The following is a 15,539-nucleotide window of genomic DNA, read 5'->3' on the forward strand; positions in this document are numbered from 1 at the left end:
GCCTTTTGAGAGGACCAGTCGATCACCATCAGACCTCCCTAAAGCACATGACAGAGGGCTTCATTACTATTCATGAGATGACAGTATGGATATTCTGTGAATATACTCGTGAGTTTAATGATAACGTGACATATCAACAAAAAGATCCAGTTCAAAAGTCACAGAACCTGTTGACATTCAACACACTTAGTGATGAGGTCATATGAGTCAAATGAAGAGGGTTTATGTTGTTATGTTAACCGAAAGGGGACTTTAAGAAGAACCATCCACAGATGCAGGATAGACTGCTAATGTTCTGCTAACCATGTTACAAATTTATAACAATTATACTTTATATAACATATATTATAATTATACACATTCAATTGACAGTAAATACATTTATAATGTTACAAAAGCTTTCTATTTCAAATCAATGCTGTTCTTTTGAACTTTCTATATATCAAAGAAAACAGTATATAAGACAGAACGACTGTTTTTACATGGATAAATAATAATCAGAAAGGTTGATCATCAAATGAGCATATTAAAATGATTTCTGAAGAATAATGTGACACTGAAGATTGGAGTAATGATGCTGAAAATTCAGCTTTGCCTTACAGGAATAAATTACATTTGAAAATACACTATATTGCCAAAAGTTTTGGGACGCCTGAGTTTACATGTGCATTTACAACCTTTACAACTTTAAATGACAACCCCACACCAAAATCCCCCCTCCACCAAACTTTACACATGGCACAATACAATCAGGCGAGTACCGTTCTCCTGGCAACCGCTAAACCCAGACAGAGAAGCATGATTGATCACTCCAGAGAACATGTCTCCACTGCTAGGGCTGGGACGGTATGGATTTTTTCTTACCGCGGTTGAAAAGCAAGAAATTCCCGCGGTTCAGCGGTAAACCGCTTTAAACGGCTCCCACTCGACTTTCGCGCACAGCCGCACACACCAGCGCAGGCAATTGAACATAATAAGGAACATGTTTATTTTACATTTATTTTTTCACGTTTAGAACAAGAACAATTAGAACAGAAATGGAATGATATCTGAAAAAAAAGTGCTGGCAAAACGAAATCTAGACTAGGCCATGGTTTACATCCCAGCCTTCATATTTTGCTGAGAGAGCAGATCAGATCCCGACTGAGAGATCTGAAGATGGAACAGCATAAACAAAGACAAACAAACACATTTTTATTCATCGGTATTGATCAGTAAGATATATTTATTTGTTTATTTATTTCCAATATTTTTAATTTCAGATTACAGTCATCGTCATCAAACAATCACTTTAACTATAACGACTTTCGCGCACACCCGCCCATATAATAGCCTATAGCCTAATATATTATTTATATTTATAGTATTTATATTTTTATATTACATATTTTAAAATATTCAGGCTATTAATTTACAATTTACATCTTGTGCGCTTTTGTCTCAGTGGTTAATGAAGAATAACGAAGGCTCAAGGCTATTTAATTTAACAAAGTGTAGTCACTCGCTGCTCACACTACCTTGATTGTATATTATGCTACTTTTATTATTTATATTTATTTTTTATATTTTAAAACATTTACATATTTATATTATTTTACATATCTCGTGTGGTGTGCGCTTTTGTCTCAGTGGTTCAAGGCTATTTAACGAAGACTTTTTAGGCTAATGATTGTACTTAAATATATATATATATATATATATATATATATATATATATATATATATATATATATATATATATATATATATATATATATATATATATATATATATATATATACATACATACATACATACATACAGGGAGTGCAGAATTATTAGGCACGTTGATTTTCTGATCATATTTTTTTTCCAGGCACATTTGACCAATTCCAAACCACAGTAATCCTAATAACTAGTATTGATTTAGTATTTAATAATGTATAAGTGATATATAATTGTTCATGAAGGCTGGAAATGAAAATCACCTTATATTCAGGTGTGCAGAATTATTAGGCATGTTTTCTTTTACAGATAAATTGAGCCAAAAAAGAGATTCAACTCAGACTGAAAAGTCAAAAAGTATTAAATGCCCATGAGAAGGATGCAATACTAATGCAATACTAGACATTGCAGTTAAGGCATGACCATTGGACAGTGAAATGCTCGTTGAGTCAGCAGGGTCAGACAAAAACATGTGGCGGAGAAAAGACACCTGTTAACTGCAAAAGAATTAAGAATTAAGGTGAAGAATTAAGGGTGAAACCATCAGGAACCCTTTAGTCTCCAGCGCCACCATTTTATAATTCTAATAATTCTGCACACCTGAATATAAGGTGATTTTCATTTCCAGCCTTCATGAACAATTATATATAACTTATACATTATTAAATACTAAATCAATAGTAGTTATTAGGATTACTGTGGTTTGGAATTGGTCAAATGTGCCTGGAAAAAAAATATGATCAGAAAATCAACGTGCCTAATAATTCTGCACTCCCTGTATATATATATATATATATATATATATATATATATATATATATATATATATATATATATATATAAAATTATTTATATTTATGTTATTTATATTACATAAATAATTTTTACATATTATATTAGGCCTATTTTTACATATTTATATTAATTTATATATAGGCCTACATGCCTCTCGTGTGCGCTTTTGTCTCAGTGGTGCTATTTAACGAAGGGTATTTAATTTAACAAAGTGTCGCTGCTCACACTACCGTGATTGTATATTACTTATTCTTTATATTTATATTATATATGTTTACATATTCATATTAATTTATATATCTCGTGTGCGCATTTGTCTCAGTGGTTCAAATATTTAACAAAGGCTATTTAATTTAACAAAGTGTCGCACACTACAGTGATTGTAAGCCTGCCAGACGGATATCTTTTTCGATAGCCTTTTAATGAAATTGGAATTTCAGAATCACATAGCCAACTTATATTTAATTGCCTACAATAGATTATTTATTGATTATATTGAATGAAATTTCGCAGGCCCAGCTTATTTGTAGTCAATCTTTCCCAAACAGAGTTGGAAGAGAGTTAAAACTTACCAGTACTATGGAGTGCTGAGGCAGGTCCAGCTCAGTTTGTTCTTTCTGAAGCCGTGTTTTTTTTTTTTTGCCAGCTATGGGAGAAATCGGTCACCAGCGTTCGACACAAACCCATGGCCCGGGCGGTGCGTTCTTTTTCTGCTTTCATGACTTCTATCTCCCTACCCGCTATTGTCGGCTGCGCAACCATGTGAGAGAATTGTGTTAAGCACGTGCAATTAAAAACTGAGGTCCAAATGCGCCTGTATTTTATGCTTTAGTAAAATTAAATTAAAATTATAGGCTACAAGACATTACACAGGTACAAATGGAATGTTATAATTGAACATTGCGCTCCCCAACTCGCGAAAGGTTTTTTTTTTTTTTTTTTCTCGGTGATGGCGGTGACCATCTCAGACCCGCGGTAGGCGTCACGTGACCGCGGTATTGCGGTAATGCGGTAACCGTCCCAGCCCTATCCACTGCTCTAGAGTCCAGTAGCGGCATTGCACTTTGCATTGCACTTGGAGATGTAAGGCGTGGGTGAGCTGCTCGGCCATGGAAACCCATTCAGTCCTTCCAGAAAAATGCGGCGCTTTTTTGTGATTGTTACGGGAAAAAATCCTTGATTATGCAGCACGTTTTCCTAAAAATACGATGGAAAATGCGGGATATTTATGCAATTTTATGCGATAAAATTGCGGGAACTTGCAAAAACTGAGGTTTGATGAAAAAGAGAAAAAAAACACTACATCACAGAAAGTGCTGGGAATATTTAAGTTCTCATCTTGTTTTATTGAAGACCTTAATAAACACATGGCTCAAATTTACAAAACATTGAGTCAAACAAGTTCTGTAGCTTTACAAAAGGAATATGCTACAACTTCTGAAAAAATGAATAAATAACTTCCTGTTTTACAGAGGTAGCTTTACAAAACAGACATTTGAGTGCTTCCAATGCACAAAGTGCAATCTCTTAAAGGGTTAATTCGCCCAAAAATGAAAATTCTGTCATTAATGACTTCCCCTCATGTCGTTCGACACCTGTAAGACCTCCGTTCATCTTCAGAACACAAATGAAGATATTTTAGTTGAAATCCGATGGCTCAGAAAGGCCTCCATTGGCACAATGCACATTACACTCTCAAGACCCTTAAAAGGTACTAAAGACGACGTTACAAAATCTCACTACAGTGGTTCTACAATATCTTTATGAAGCGACGAGAATAGTTTTTGTGCTAAAACCTAAATAACGACTTATATAGTGATGACCGATTTCAAAAAACAGCATCATGAAGCTTCGAAGCGTTATGAATCAGCGAGTCGATTCATGATTCGGATCGCGTGTCAAACTGCTGAAATACGTGACTTTGGCGATCCAAACCGCTGAATCGAATCACTGATTCATAACACTTCGAAGCTTCATGATGCTGTTTTTTGAAATCGGTCAACACACCGGGAAACTGCTATGCACGGTCTGTTGCTGTTATTTTTGTTGGCAAATGGGAATTTGCGCGCTTCATCATGGTTTCACCGATATCTATGGTTTCACCACGGGGTTTGTAGCTTTTCGATGACGTTCACGCCGGGTAATTACGTCACTTCAAAACGTTCCCAAGGCAATAGGGGGAAATGGCGGCTCTTGTGTGAAGTAAACGAACATTTTTGAACTTTCTGCTAATATATATGACGTTTTTGCAACGAAAATGCGGGGATTATGAAATCATGCTAGCCCCGCATATTTTGCACGCGGAAATAGGCAATTTATGCAGCGAAAGTGCGGCGTATTTGAAAAAATGCGGCCCCCGCATAAATATGCGGACTTTGGCTGATTATGCATTAAATCATGCGATCACATAATCGCGTTTTCTGGAGGGACTGACCATTCCATGAAGCTCTCTACGCACTGTTCTTGAGCTAATCTGAAGGCCACACAAAGTCTGTAGCTATCGACTGAAGTTGGCGACTTCACTGTGTGCCTCAGCATGCGCTGACCCCGCTATGTTCTTTTACACGGCGTTTCACTTCGTGGCTGTGTTGCTGTTGTTCCCAATTGCTTCCTATTTGTTATAATACCACTAACAGTTGAGCGTGGAATATTTAGTAGTGAGGAAATGTCACGAATGGACTTATTGCACAGGTGGCAACCCATCACGGTACCACGCTTAAGTTCACTGAGCTCCTGAGAGCGTCACATTCTCACAAATGTTTGTAGAAAAGTCTACATGATTTTATACACCTGTGGCCATGGAAGTGATTGAAACACCTGAATTCAATGATTTGGAGGGGTGTTACAATACTTTTGGCAATATAGTGTATATTCAAATAGAAAACAGTTATTTTAAACTGGAATATTTCTTCAAAATATTACTTTTTAAACTGCATTTTGATCAAATAAAAAATTCTTCAAAAAAAAGGTAATAAAAATTATCATTTAAAAATCTCCTTCAGTTATACTATTTTCATTAGCGATCATGTGTCTGTGGATTCAGATTCAGTTTCAGTGGCCAGTGAGTTCTCAACATAGGGAAGGGAAAGAATAAAGAGCACAGCTGCCAGCAGCATCTCCAGCTAAAAGCACCATTACACTCTGACAGCATCTCTGCAGGGTCGCTGGGGCATTTTAGGGGCAATTTCCACTAGTTTGCTCCTCCACTCACAACACCAAATAAAGAAGATGACATGCTCAGGCTCCCAGAGGAGTCTGTCAGTGGGTATTAATGATTTACCAGCAGTCGCTAATCGCTGCTAACAGGAACATGGAATAACACACACAAACAGACCTGACATGACCACTGTGTCTCTCAGTTTTAAATCGTTTTTGTGACTTAAGGAAAATGTCAAATGAAAACGGTTACTAAATTAATCAATTCCAGCAGCATTCTAAGAGAATCCCAGGCATCTGTGCATGATGAGCATTATTGACACACTGCAGAGGAAGTACTTGATTGATGTGACCTGAGGTTCCCCAACCCAAAACCACTGAAATATTCATCACCACTCATCCCACCTGCCAACTACACAAATTTATACAATTTGGATTGAAATAGTAGACGAAGAAAAATACGAATTTAAAGGGTTAGTTCACTCAAAAATGAAAATTCTGTCATTTATTTACTCACTCTCATGTCATTCCAAACCCGCAAGACTTTCATTCAACTTTGAAACTGATATTTCTGTCCCTTCTTTGACAGTCTACGCAACTACCACGTTTCATACCACTTTTATATCAGCCCAAAATTATTTTCTTTAAAGGATTTGGTCACTAACGGCAAAACACCACATCATCACACTAAAGACGTGTCAAGGTGACTTTGTAAAAGCAATTTACAGAACGTTTAATACAAGGAGGGTCCGCCTAGAGCAACATGGGATTAAATCCCTTGCACAACAGCGACTGGGGATCCTAGTAATTCCCGTGAATTCCCCCTTCAGGGGTTTGAATCTCCAGATAACTGGCCCTGATCTTTCACAACTAAGCAACTTGCAAAGACTGCAGCAGATCTGAATTAGCCATGTTTTGACCTCTCTGACTCTACACAATGTGAGATTGATTGAAAGACTTTTAAAAGAAAAACTTTGAGAAGTTAATGCTTTGTTGCTCCCTTAGAGCATTAATGCAAGGCAGTAGGGTCATGTTTTCTATGTTTAATGGTGTGTTCACACTTGGCAGGTCTGGTTCGATTGAAACAAACTGTGTTGGGATTGCTCTGTTAACTACTTATGCCCTGGGACCATTTTTGGGGATTTCCGCCTGGATTTGGCCTACCCAAATTGAAAAGCTTCCCATACCCACATACAGTGGTCTAAATACACAATTGTTGTTTAATTTTACAGGAAACCCTTTGAAGTTACACAAACCACAGCTAAAAGTAATAAACAAGTAAGTATATGTCGTCTGAGCTGTAATAACCACCACCCAAAAAAGAGGCGCTTTTTGATTTTTTGGTTATACATAACAGTTTTGGCTGTTTTCACTATATTCCAGAAAGTACTGGAAAAAAATATTTTGCCTGTATCATTTGTGCAAGATTTATTCTGAATTCGCACAGTGTATGCCCACCTTTAGGGGTATAATGGTACACGTATTCGCAGGGCTCGACATTAACTCTTGTCCGCTTGTCCAGGACAAGTGGATTTTTTTGAAGGGGCAAGTGAAAGAGAATTTAAAGGATTAGTTCACTTTCAAATAAACTTTTGCTTATAATTTACTCACCCCCTTGTCATCCAAGATATCCATGTCTTTCTGTCTTCAGTCGAAAAGAAATGAAGATTTTTGATGAAAAGATTTCAGGATATTTCTCCATAAAATGGAAGTCAATAGACTCCAAACGGTTCAAGGTCCAAATGAGAGGTTCAGTACAGCTTCAAAAGGGCTTTAAACCACATCAAACGGTACCAGACGATCAATAAGGGTCTTATCTAGCGAAACGATCGGTCATTTTTTTTTTAAATAAATAAAGTTTACGTTTTATAAGCACAAATGTTCGCCTTGATCTGTTCATTGATGGGTGCTCGTGACGTCACGTAAAACACAATTACGTTGAAAAGGTCACGCTAGACGCAGGCGCAAAGACGTTTGAATATGTGGATACGGTCCTCCTTCCGCTCATTTGTAAACACTGACTCTGTACTTCCGCCTGCGTCTAGCGTGACCTTTTCAACGTAATTGTGTATTACGTGACGTCACGAGCGCGCATCACTGAACAGAGCACGGCGAACATTTGTGCTTATAAAACTTAAACTTTATTTATTTATAAAAAAAATGACCGATCGTTTCGCTAGATAAGACCCTTATTGATCGTCTGGTACCGTTTGATGTGGTTTAAAGCCCTTTTGAAGCTGTACTGAACCTCTCATTTGGACCTTGAACCGTTTGGGGTCTATTGACTTCCATTTTATGGAGAAATATCCTGAAATCTTTTCATCAAAAATCTTCATTTCTTTTCGACTGAAGACAGAAAGACATGGATATCTTGGATGACAAGGGGGTGAGTAAATTATAAGCAAAAGCTTATTTGAAAGTGAACTAATCCTTTAAGTCACTTAAATTTTAGATGCAATATTGAGTGTTTTTGTTCTATTTCAGCAGTGAAAATAGTTCCAGACAAAGATCACAGCAGAATGCGTGTCACCGCAACAGCGTGTTAGTGAATGAATGATTCAGCGTTTTAAATGAATTGGTTGAATCAAAGATTCAATGACCTATTCATAAACGACTGCCTCATTCTTGAATGAATCATCCGTTTGAACGAATCGACTCAATGACTCGCTCATTCAGACGGTCACCTGCCGCCACCTACTGGCGTTTTAGTTTCATGTTTAAACATTCTTTCCAACTTTTCTTATTTGTATATTCAAAAAATATTTAAAATAATCTCATAACATTATTTAATGCAGTTGTAATTTTTCAGTGTAAATTATTTAATTTGATTGGTAACAGCCAGTGTCGTCTTCTAATTTAATTTATTGATCATATTTAAGAATATAAAAGGAAAGCTGAAGCATAGCCTATATTTAATAAGTGCCTATTTTTAAAAAGGCGTTCAAATGCCTTTTCTAAAAGGTACAAATATCACAAATATGCAGATTTAAATATGTCAAAGCTGATTGAACACTGGTGATAATATTGCTTCAGAATACATTTTATTTACAACACAGAAAAAAAAGAGTAACGTTTTTTTACTCGGACAAGTGAATGACCGAAGGACAAGCACGTGAACAAGCTTAATGTCGAGCCCTGTATTCGTATCGAACCGTTCCCGTACAGGGCTTTCAGTTTGGTGCACGTGTGAATGCAATCTTTAACAGTCGGCTTGTTTTAAGCGCGGAACACACTTCAATCTGAGTTCTCACATGAACATACAAGTATTCAGTCCATTTTATCATGAAATTCAAACGATAAATGCCGTTTTGACGCTCTTTAATGTGACGTGACTGTATAGGCGCTGTATAGACACGCATCACGCACGAGTGAACGCGATCATCTCTTCCTAAAGAATAAACATAAATTAATATCTCTTAAGGTGTGTTGAGGATACATTACAACTTGCTAAAATGTATCATATATTGTGTAATTGCTCAATCGGTGTTTCAACCACGGTAAGACAATAAAACAGTTAGAGAACAATGACACGTAACATCACATTTACCTCAGAAGTCATTCAGTGTCCACAGCTGTGAGTTCACTAGAGAAACGAACCCTTTCGCTAAATATATGCACTATATTAGCGTATATATTCATTATATTCTACTGAACCTGTTAGTGATGATGTCTTGATTATTTAATGCATGTTTAAATAAATCTGTCGTGAAAATGACAGCCACTGTGTATAAATGATTATATTTCAACAACGAATTGGAGAACTGTTGTACCGAACTCGTACCGAACCGTGACTTCAAAACCGAGGTACGTACTGAAAAATCAGTTTTGTGTACCGTTACCCTAATAATAATGTATATAAAAAATATGGTACAAAAATATACAGCTTTTTAAATCCCTTAAAAGACGCCCACCTTATAGGTTCTGCTTTCAAGTGAAAGTTTAAGGCCTCCACCAGGGTTTGCTCCAGCAGTGGGGGTTTGTCTGCTCTCCGCTGGATATCCACATGTGCAGAGTTACACAAGCCATGCACACCAGTGTCTGTTCTACTGGAGATGGACACTGACACCTCATTGACCGGCTTTAGCTTATGCACTGCACCCTACACAGGACAAAACAAACAGCAGCAATTAAATTCATGGTATCTAGACACTTACGGCCAGATTTACTAAACAGGGCAAATTAGTTTTCTTCCAAAAAAGGATCTTCAGACGACGTGCAAATTAAAGAACACAGATGAACCCGGATCATTTCCATAATGACCAACACAATCTACCAAGAGCAGCGCAAATTAGCGTCTGCTTTAAGACATGCTTTTTTGAGGCTGTAAATATTGACACAAACACCAGTAAATTGACGAGCGCAAACTTTAGTTGATCACCTTGCATGATTCATGTAAATACTCTCCTCCCATACATTTTGCATCTGAAAGGGAAACTCCTACAAATGCATATGCAATAAGATCAGCCACAAAAATAACCCTGTCCACACCTTTTCAGTGCTAGTTTATCACTTTAAATCCTGACTGTAGTTTTTTAATGCCAAAAGAGGGTTTGCGCTGGAGGAAGCTGTTAGTAAATCTTGCTGGCCCTTAAAGGGTTAGTTCACCCAAAAATGAAAATTCTGTCATTAATTACTCACCCTCATGTCGTTGGACACCCGTCAGACCTCCGTTCATATTCGGAACACAAATGAAGATATTTTAGTTGAAAGCTGATGGCTGAGAAAGGCTTCAGACAGGCCTCCATTGGCATTCAGTACATTGACACTTCCAAGATCCATGAAAGGCACTTAAAACGTCGTTACAAAGTCCATCTCACCACAGTGACTCTACAATAAGTTTACGATGCGACGACAATAGTTTATGTGCGCAAAAAAAAATCTAAATAACACCTTTAACCAACTTGTTCTCGACTTCCGTGTGTGCCTCCACAACGCATGCGCGAGAATATGACGTAGCGCCGGCGTTCGGGAATCCATGAAATACACACTTTAACCCCATTTTGAGAACTACGCCGCGACCTAAAGCACGATCAATGTAGAATCCAACAGCTTAGACACGCGTGTCTTCCTCTGCTCGTAAACAAATCGCTTCTGGGTCATGTGTCCGAACGCCGGATCTGCGTCATATTCTCGCGCATGCGTCGTGGAGGCACACACGGAAGTCGAGAACAAGTTGGATAAAGGTGTTATTTTGATTTTTTTTTGCGCACAAAAACTATTGTCGTCGCATCGTAAACTTATTGTAGAGCCACTGTGGTGAGATGGACTTTGTAACGACGTTTTAAGTGCCTTTTATGGATCTTGGAAGTGTCAATGTACTGAATGCCAATGGAGGCCTGTCTGAAGCCTTTCTCAGCCATCAGCTTTCAACTAAAATATCTTCATTTGTGTTCCGAATATGAACGGAGGTCTTACGGGTGTCCAACGACATGAGGGTGAGTAATTAATGACAGAATTTTCATTTTTGGGTGAACTAACCCTTTAATATTCAGTAATATTTTTGATGTGACTATACTGAGACTATTGGATGAGAACAAAATTTGAACAATGGCGACACCACTGTTGGTGTCAGAGCTGCTCTATAGTTGATTTGACTTTGTGTCATAATTTACTAAATTTGTAACGTCGATGCTGTAATTGAATAGCCTGGTCCTCCACATTTCATTTGTACAGAGAGTCTGGCCACTCTCCATTGACAAGCGTTAACTTCCTTGAAGGCGGGTACTCTGTTGAAGTTTAAAACTATTGGATCTGCCCAGAGCTACTCTGGATCTGCCATAGCCAATCGCTAACGTTTGGTCACGTATGTCATCTCAAACTAGCACACGACATCAATGTCATCGTTCTCAGCCACTCCCTCTGTTCGCTGATTGGACCGGTTAAAATTTGACCGGAGGAAACCAGAGAATATACCACAATCCCGGACGGAGTACTGAAGGAAAATGAACTCCGAAGTATGTAGGAGGGCGGAGCCAGGCTAGTAAATGAACTGAATTGAGCTGAATAACAACACTATTGTAGTCAGTAGAGTTGCTTATAGCTGAACAGGGGTCCGTTCTTCGTACGTCGCTAACTCAGTTAGCTGGATTTGATTGTTGACGATTTGGCATGATCTTGGAATGTTTGGTTTTTCGACGCTTATCCTGGACTTGCTGTCATAGCAACAGGTCCGTAACAGGGCTCGACATTAACGCTTGTCCGGGACAAGTGGATTTTTTGAAGGGGCAAGTGAAAGAGAATTTTACTTGCCCGACGGACAAGTAACCTGATAAAACGTCATTAACAAAAATAACTAGGGAATCACCCAAATGCAAGAATGATTCTGCATTCATTACTGTAATTGGCGATCGTCAGTGAATGATAATAATGTATAATGAACTGACGGTAACTAACGCACTGTTGACGATCGCGCAGCCTCTCGAGGAGAAATCGAAATGTGCACCGCTCACACAGAGAAACTCAGTTAACACACTGCCGTAAAAATGTAGAAATGTGGAGTTTATTTATATTTATAATGATACAGTTGCAACGTCACATTCCCAAGAGTGCTGTTTTCCTGAATAACATCACGACTGAAAATGACACTGATTTAATCTGACAGTTCCATAAACAATTACCGTAATAACATGAAGTCACTTACATTTTAGATGCAATATTGAGTGTTTTTGTTCTATTTCAGCAGCGAAAATAGTTCCAAAAGATCACAGCAGAACGCGTGTCACAGCAACAGTGTGTGTTAGTGAATGATTCAGCGTTTTGAATGAATCGATAGAATCAAAGATTCAATGAATTATTCGTAAACGCCTACCTCATTCTTGAATGAATCAGCGTTTGAACGAATCGACTCAATGACTCACTCATTCAGACGGTCACCTGCTGCCACCTACTGGTGGTTTAGTTTCATTTTTCCAACATTTCTTATTTGTATATTTAAAATAATCTCATAACATTATTTAATGCAGTTGTAATTTTTCAGTGTAAATTATTTAATTTGACTGGTAACAGCCAGTGTCGTCTTCTAATTTAATTGATTGATCCAATTTAAGAATATAAAAGGAAATCTGAATCATAGCCTATATTTAATAAGATTAGGGGAAAAATGCCCTTTATAAAAGGTAAAAATATCAATATGCATATGTCAAAGCTGATTTAACACTGGTGAGAATATTGCTTCAGAATATATTTTATTTACAACACACACGCAAAAAAAAAAAAATTTTTTTCCGGACAAGCACATTTTTTACACGGACAAGTGGATGACAGATTTACTTGTCCGAAGGACAAGCACGTGAACATGCTTAACGTCGAGCCCTGCGTAAGCTTAAACCTGCTCGCGAGCATCTTATTTCATGTAAACAGGATTAGATAGCATCTTTTTAAGCGGCGTTGATACTTAAAATTTGTCCCAACCACTGCTACTTTATTACAAGAATTCCTTACTAAACCAGGGGCAATAATCATTTTAAATAATAACAATAATAATATAAAAATGTATTTGAAAATATTATAATGTTGTGTATAACACTAAAGACACTGCCACTTGTTTGAGAGATTTATTTTTGATAGAATAATTACTTTATAATGTTATCGCAGTCTTACACACATGCTGTACAGTTACTCTGAGCCGCGCATTAATTTGAGTGGTGACAGATATTATGGGATGGCTAGATGCAGAGAACTTGATCTTGACCCTTAAAGGGGTGGTCCCGTGGGTTTTTTCTAGGCTTGGTTGTGTTTATGGGGCGCAGTATAACATGTCTTAAAGGGTTAGTTCACCCAAAAATGAAAATTCTGTCATTAATTACTTACCCTCATGTCGTTCGACACCCGTAAGACCTCCGTTCATCTTCGGAACAGAGATGAAGATATTTTAGTTGAAATCTGATGGCTCTGAAAGGCCTCCATTGGCACAATGGCACTTTACACTCTCAAGACCCTTAAAAGGTACTAAAGACGTCGTTACAAAGTCCATCTCACTACAGTGGTTCTAAAATAACTTTATGAAGCGACGAGAATAGTTTTTGTGCGCAAAAAAACCCTAAATAACGACTTACATAGTGATGACGATTCGAAGCTTCGAAGCGTTATGAATCAGTTAGCCGAATCATGATTCGGATCACGTGTCAAACCGCCAAACTGCTGAAATTTGGCGATTCAAACTGCTGATTCGATTCGCTGATTCATAACACTTCGAAGCTTCATGATGCCTTGTTTTGAAATCGTCATCACTATGTAAGTCGTTATTTAGGGGTTTTTTTGCGCACAAAAACTATTCTCGCTGATTCATAAAGTTATTGTAGAACCACTGTAGTGAGATGGACTTTGTAACGACGTCTTTAGTACCTTTTAAGGGTCTTGAGAGTGAACAGTGCATTGTGCCAATGGAGGCCTTTCAGAGCCATCAGATTTCAACTAAAATATCTTCATCTCTGTTCCGAAGATGAACGGAGGTCTTACGGGTGTCGAACGACATGAGGGTAAGTAATTAATGACAGAATTTTCTTTTTTGGGTGAACTAACCCTTTAATACTTATTTTTTTTAAAAACGCAATATTTCTCTTATATTTTACTTTTATTCCACACCGCTGTCTCCACTGTCCTTTGAACGGCTCGTTTGGTTCCTGCTTCTATGAAGCCCATCCCTCCGAAAAACTCAATGGTTTTAGATTGGTTAGATGGCCAAATGTAGTTTGTAGTTCTGCCACAGCTCTCTCGCTTTCGTAATGACTGTTGCACTTTGTTGCGTGTTCGTGGGGGCAGTGTTTATGTTAATAGCAAGGGTTTATGATGTCACCAACCCGGGAAGAAGCTTGTTGTAGTCCAAACCGGCCGTTTTTGTAGGCAATAAACTGCCATAACTTTAAAAGACAATATCTCCGTTTGCATTGAACTTTCGGCACTGTAACTTTGCAGATAGTGTTTATGCTCAAGAAGCAACATTACACACTAACAAAAGTTAAAAAAGTGAAATTGCATGCAACCACCCCTTTAAGAAACTTTAATTAATGCTGTCATGTAACAAATCTGCTTCAAATTTAATTAAAAAAAATGAATGAATTGCTAATTACAACATAGAAATAAAAATGTAAAGGGTGTACAAATACTATAAAATCGTGAATATAAATAATTGGGAATAAGGTTTTAAAAAAACATTTATAATTTATGTATTATAATGTTTATGTTGGTTTGGTCGTTTGGCCGGTTCCTTAAAAAAGGTCCAGAAATTTGTGGGGGTCAAATTCCAATCGCTGCACTGCTAATCGTGGTTTTGAGTATCGATGCATCTACCCTCTTCAGTGAACACAAGAACGCGCAGTAATCTTAGATCATTTAATACAGATATTTTAATCCAATCCGCAAATTCATTTATCACGATTAAAAGATCTGGGATCTGTCAAATCATCTCAGATGTATTAAAGGGATAGTTCACCCAAAAAGGAAAATTAGCCCATAATTTACTCACCCTCAAGTCATTCTAGGTGTTTATGACATTCTTCTTATATTATAGTTATATTACAAAAGTCCAATCTAATCCAAGCATTAGAATTGGATTTATAGTTGCTCTGTTTATGAAATCCATAAAAAGTGCATCTGTCCGTCAAATGACGTGCTCCACCCGGCTCTGGGGTGTTAATAAAGGCCTTCTGAAGCGAATCGATGCGTTTGTGTAAGAAAAATATCCATATTTAAAACTTTATCAAGTAAACTTTCGACCGCCCGCCTTCCCTGTTCAATTTATGGAAAAAGTGTTGAAAGTTCCCCTGCCGATTGAAAGACTAACGCGACCAGGTCCGCTCGTCATGACCTCACGTACGCATCTTGAGTTTCACTTTCAACATTCAACACTTTTCCACCGAAGGCGGTCGGACGAAAGTTTACTTGAT

General features: G+C 37.6%; 1 protein-coding gene across 1 annotated transcript in view; it reads right to left on the minus strand.

Annotated features, from left to right (window-relative positions):
• pusl1 (pseudouridine synthase like 1) overlaps positions 1–15,539 on the minus strand; it is a 42,104-nt gene that overhangs the window by 24,678 nt on the left and 1,887 nt on the right. The window contains exon 3 of the mRNA XM_079844518.1: positions 9,567–9,754. Within this exon, the coding sequence (XP_079700644.1) occupies positions 9,567–9,754 (188 nt within the window). The remainder of the gene's footprint in view (positions 1–9,566; positions 9,755–15,539) is intronic.

This window comes from Gobio gobio (assembly GCF_949357685.1).
Source record: "Gobio gobio genome assembly, chromosome: 19".
Classification (NCBI taxonomy): Eukaryota; Metazoa; Chordata; class Actinopteri; order Cypriniformes; family Gobionidae; genus Gobio; species Gobio gobio.